The following is a 5865-nucleotide window of genomic DNA, read 5'->3' as shown; positions in this document are numbered from 1 at the left end:
TTTTATTTTATTTTATTTTTGAGACAGGGTCTCACTGTGTAGTTCAGGCTCTCCTTCAGCCTGCTTATGTAGCCCAGGATGGCCTCAAACTCACAGTGCTTCTCCTGCCTCAGCCTCCTGAATGCTGGAATAACAGGCTTACCCTGTCATACCTGGTAGTGTAATATTTCAAAAAGCAAACTGCCCATATTTACCCCCAGGTGTTTTATCAGTTTGAGAAGTAACCAAAATATAAAATATACTAATTCTAGATATCCTAATCTAGTGTAGTAAGTGCATTGTTACATGAACTTAAAAGGGCCAAATGAAGTAGTTGACATCATAGAAGAATGAAATAGGAAAGGAAGGTAGAGAGGAGTGGTATTTGAGTGAGGGCCCAAGGAAGGCTTCAAAAAAGGAGGTGACCTTTGGAATAGAGTTTGAAAGATGCTTGATAATTTAATGGTTGTTTAGGGAGCTCAGGATGATGGTGGAGAGCATTGTAAACTGAAGAAGGGCAAGAGTTCTAAACCAGACCTGCATGCATAGACCCGCATGTCTCCCTAGTGTAAGAACCTGAAAGAGTAAACAATATCTGAAAGGAACAATAGATATTGTGAAAGGCAAAGAAACTGCTCAAAACAACTGGGATGAGGGAAAGGACAAAAGGAAAAAGAAAGGAAAAATATCTGCATATGCACAGGATAGCTAGGATGATTGTTTATTGTTTACTAATTTCTATTTATTTATTGAAAAGAATAGTTAATGTTTAACATTTTTATTTTGACCAATTTTACATGATTATATCTGATAATCTGAGCAACTACTTTGAAGACAGTGTACAATATAACAACCATTGTTGAATTCCTATTATCTTGTTTTTTTGAAGTTCTGTATCATTTATAAAGTTTTAAAAAATTATTTCTTACTCTCTTTAAAAAACAAAACTAAACTAAAGTGAGGAATGTTTGTGATGTGAGCAATGGGGTGGAAGCCCACAAAAGCAGGACTCCAACTTACCCTGCCGTGAAGTCCCTGTGCCCTATTTTTACCTTCTCTGCCCTCATTTCACCCTGTTTCTGTGCTTCTCTTTTCGTTCTGCACAGGGTGAGCCCCGTGGAGATACTTGGCAGGGAGTAACTTTTTGGTGCACATTAATGAGACAAGTAGAAGTAAAACATTTTTTTATGCAACTGTGAGACCAGATTTTCACAGGTACTGCTAAATGATATCTTGAAATGGATGATTGGGGAATGTTTTTCAGGTTGAAAATATCCTCTTGCATGACCGAGGCCACTATGTCCTATGTGACTTTGGAAGTGCCACCAACAAATTCCAGAATCCACAAATTGAGGGAGTCAATGCAGTAGAAGATGAAATTAAGAAGTAAGTTCTTTTTCCTTTCTTGTGGTTTCATGCATTGTCAGATGAGTAATTCCACTTTCAGGTTATGGATGGGACAGGCAGAGTGGGAAAAGATAGCAATAGTCAGTTATCCTTCATTTCAGAGTATGTTATTCACTGTTGGGTTGTTTGATTTGTTTTTATTTTATTTTATTTCATTTCATTTTATTTTTTGCAACAGGGTCTCACTATGCAGGTCAGGCTGGCCTTGAACTCACGTTGTAGCCCAGGCTGATCTTGAACTCACAACAGTCCTTCTGCCTCAGCTTCCTAAGTGCTGGGATTACAGCTGTGCTCGGGTTGTTTGGTTTTAAATGAAGAATAAGAAGGGCTATCACAGGCATTGCTCATAATAAAATGAAGGGATTTTCTTACACTTCCTTAGTGAGCCTGTGGTCACTGTACAAATGGTTTTTGGTTTATAACATCACAAGTCCATAAGAAACTAAATGGTGCACACACTATAAAAGGGCTGTGGTTATTTCCAAGTGTCATCACTGCTGTGCCATCATCAGTCAGACAGATGTGCTTGTATGCTTAGTCCTAAATTGTTGCTTCCTTCCTGCTCATGAGGAACTCACCCAAGTTAGTGGTGAATAGGGCTTTGGAAGGGGTCTGCACAGATACCGAATTACTGAGTTTCACAAGAAAATACTTCTTCAGGCTTGTGCATTCAGCAAGAACCTGACCCATTTTCCATCATGTCCACAGCACTGGGCTTTTCACAGTCACACTCACTGTTGCTACTAGTGAGCCACATCAGTCCCAGCTAGGATCCTCAGATTACATGCTGAGTGACCCCACAACACCACTCTGAGGGTGTCCTTACACTATTTTCTCAAGCCAGAGATAAAAAGAACACTTGTTTCAGCCTTGCTCCAGAGCACAGATCAAAAGCACTTGAGCCTACCCATCCACTCCCAGTGCACTGTCTGCTTTTCCAGAGTATCCTGAGCTAGCATTGCATCTCTGTTAAACCACATTTAAATGTTTACTATTTTTTTTTAAACCAGAAATATATGTATCTGGCAAAAAGGATTTATAGGAGATTGTATCGTGTGAAGCTCCAAGAAAAGTTGCTTTTAAGGCTTATTTAATGCATTCATGTCTGGGCTCCAGGATGTTTTGGATTAAGTCTGGTGCTAGAGGGCCGAGCTGTGATGATATCATTGTACTGATGCCAGCCTTTCATTTTATAGAGGGCCCTGTGTGATGATATCATTGTACCAATGACAGCCTCTCATTTTATAGAGGGCCCTGCGTGATGATATCATTGTACCAATGACAGCCTCTCATTTTATCTGCACTAATATTTCCTGCTCTCTTCTGTAGATTGCTCCCAGGGAATTGATTCTATTAACATAATAAAAATTTCTGCTGCTCCTTGTTTTTAATTATGGCATTAATATGTTTAACAAAAAATGAATCTCTTGATTGTAGATACACAACGCTATCCTATCGAGCACCAGAAATGGTCAACTTGTACAGTGGCAAAATCATCACTACAAAAGCAGATATTTGGGTAGGTGTCAACCAACCTATGCACACCAGGATTTTGGTAGTCATCAACCATTAAACATTGTCAAGTTTAATGCAGATAGTGTAATAGTATGGTAGTACCCTTACCATACTGTTGTCCACTTTTCCTTGGGACTGATCTGGATGTGAGGGGACCAACCATTGCTTCTTGTTACATAACAAAGAAACTTACCTCAGAGGGCCAGGGGGATGGCTCAGTAGAATAAGTGCTTCCCTGGCAAGAGCAAGGACCTGAGTTCAATCCCCAGTTCCACCAAAAAAAAAAAAAAAAAGGAAGAAACTTACTTCAGAACTCTGTGAAAATTATTCAGGTACTTCCCACTTACATTTGCTAGTTCTTAAGATAAAACACTTGTTCTTTTTTCTTCTTTTTAAGGGTCTAGTTATGTAGTTCAGACTAGCTTTGAACTCACTGTGTAGCCCAGGCTGGCCTTGAACTCATGGGAATCCTACTCTCTCAGTCTCCCAAGTACTGGGATTAGAGGCAACTGCCACCATGCCTGGTGGTAGAACATTTGCTCTATACTGGAACAGATTTTGATAATAATAATAGAAATAACTGAGTTTCTAAATAGTCATTTTGGGTTCTAAATTCAAGTTTTTAATACGGTATTTATGTTTGCTAGTAAAAGTTGATGGTAGGGCCGGGGAGATGGCTCAGTGGAATAAGTGCTTCCTTGGCAAGCACAAGGGCTTGAGTTCAATCCCTGGTTCCGCCAAAAAAAAAAAAAAAAAAAAAAAAAAAAAAAGTTGATGGTGCTAGTGTCTGTCATTAGATTTTCTTGGTGTTATGGTAAATAAACCACAAGTAGCAATCTGATTTCTTCATTTTTCTTTAGGCTCTTGGATGTTTGTTATACAAATTATGTTACTTCACTCTGCCATTCGGAGAGAGTCAGGTGGCAATTTGTGATGGGAGCTTCACAATTCCTGATAACTCTCGATATTCTCAAGACATGCACTGCCTTATTAGTAAGTATTTCAAGTTTTTGGTTTTATATTTTTATCTCTAATCACTGGGAATGAATTGGAAGATAAGTGGATTTGATTCCAGGCACAGTAGATTGAATCCCGTAATTAAGCAGTCAATGATAATAGTTGGGAGGGAATACAAAGATAATTTAACAGCATCTACTTGAAGTGATGCTTTTTTTTTTTTTTTTTGCTAAAATCCAAACTGTTTCATACCTGAACCAGCAGCAGAAATCTTATTTGTGTTTTCAGCAGTACAGTAATGCTGTGTTCGGTTGCAGTCTGTAAGAAAGCTGTGGTAGCAAAGGTGTCCAGCTGACTCATAGCAACTGATAAGAAATTCATCTTTGCAAAACTGGAAGCAACTCAAATGAGAGTGATTGCAGTTCATTGGCTGGATAAATACATAATTAAGACTATATAACTCTATGGAACCAGGTTTTTCATTTCCTTTAGGTTAATCACTGGATTTGTATAACAGGCATCTAAACTCAATGCTTGAGAGTCTCCATTTTTTGTGTATCATCATAGCAAGCATATGCACCAGCATCCACTAACCAGATGGTAGAATAAGTAATCTTTGCACAAGACCCCATACTAAAATGCTGAAGAGGTAGAGATTTTAAAAAAGAAAATCATCTTTTCACTTTGGTCAGGCATGTAGCATCTTAAGTTTTAACCATTTGAATCATCAATCCTGAGCAACCTAGTTTGAGTCCTGGGTAGGATACATGGAAAAAACTAGAAAGACCAAATTTGAGGTGGAGCACCTGACATACATTGAAGGGCTTGAGGGTCATCTAATTTTTAAAATCCTAAGTAGCCAAGTATGATGCTGCACACCTGTAATTGCATCATGCCGGAGACTGAGACAGGAGGATTGCAAGTTCAAGATCAGTAAGGGCTATATATTGAGTTGAAGGCCAGCCTAGATTACATATTAAGACTTCATTGCAAGAAACAAGCAAACAAACCAAAATAATTCCATAGGTTGTTATTTCCTTTTGTTTTTGGTGGTGGTGGGTTTGAACCCAGGGCATTGTACAGGCTAGGCAAATTACCACCGAACATGCCCAGCCCAAAAGCTCTCTATATTTTAAGTATAATTATCCCTATCATGCACATGAGGAAACTGAAGCTGAGAAAAAGCAGGTAGCTTATTGAGGATAATATACTTGCAGCTTTTCTTTTACTTTTTTGTTTTCAGATTGAAGCTCACCATGTAGTTTAGGCTGGCCTTCAACTCACTATATAGCTGGGCTGGCCTTAAACTTGTGTCTTCCTGCCTTAATTTTCTGAGTACTGGCATTATAGGTATGAACTACGTCTGCTATAGTTGTAGTTTTTTTTTTTTTTTTAAATAGTTGTACCTTCTAATTGACTACCTATTCCATTTGTCAGATTTATCAGCCTTTTTCAATAATCAGTGAGAAGTAGGGGTTGGGAATGTTTAATGGAATCAAATGGCATGTAAAGATTGTTAGGTTGTTTACAGAGTGAAACATTGTATACTAGAATTATTGTAGGTAAGACTGGAAGGAAATACAAGTAGCCAAATTTAGTGTTGTTAGTAGCTTTTTTGTATTTTTTCTTTTGAACATTTGTACAATAAATTCATATTGGTAAAAGCAACTCTTTAGGAATATCTTCAGTACTTTACAGCTTTCTAAAACTATTCAGCTTGCAGACTATTTGAAAATCCATTATTACCCTAAACTCAGATGTCTATAATTCTATTTCACTACCATTATCTGCCCCCTCATCTCCTTTTTACCCTTTAATATAAGATTTCTCTTTTCTCCTTTCAGTATCTCTGTGATGTTACCATTCAGGCCTGGATGGCTGAAATTTAAGATTTTCTTTTGATTTGCCTAATAAGAAAGGAAATCTAGTCATGTCCTAAGATGTATTTATTATTTTGGGGGGGGTTATTTTCATTACTTTTCTTAATTTTGTCATTGTCACCATAGT

The 5865-nt window shown here is 37.9% G+C and overlaps 1 protein-coding gene across 10 annotated transcripts in view; it reads left to right on the top strand.

Annotated features, from left to right (window-relative positions):
- Aak1 (AP2 associated kinase 1) overlaps positions 1-5865 on the top strand; it is a 188248-nt gene that overhangs the window by 117700 nt on the left and 64683 nt on the right. For all 10 annotated transcript variants that reach the window (XM_023718386.1, XM_023718385.1, XM_023718384.1 and 7 more), the window contains exons 6-8: positions 1244-1365; positions 2824-2905; positions 3762-3894. In XM_023718386.1, coding sequence (XP_023574154.1) covers positions 1244-1365; positions 2824-2905; positions 3762-3894 — 337 coding nt within the window. The remainder of the gene's footprint in view (positions 1-1243; positions 1366-2823; positions 2906-3761; positions 3895-5865) is intronic.

Source organism: Octodon degus, unplaced genomic scaffold (genome assembly GCF_000260255.1).
Source record: "Octodon degus isolate 3935 unplaced genomic scaffold, OctDeg1.0 scaffold00058, whole genome shotgun sequence".
Lineage (NCBI taxonomy): Eukaryota > Metazoa > Chordata > Mammalia > Rodentia > Octodontidae > Octodon > Octodon degus.
This window is presented reverse-complemented; position numbering and strand designations above follow the sequence as displayed.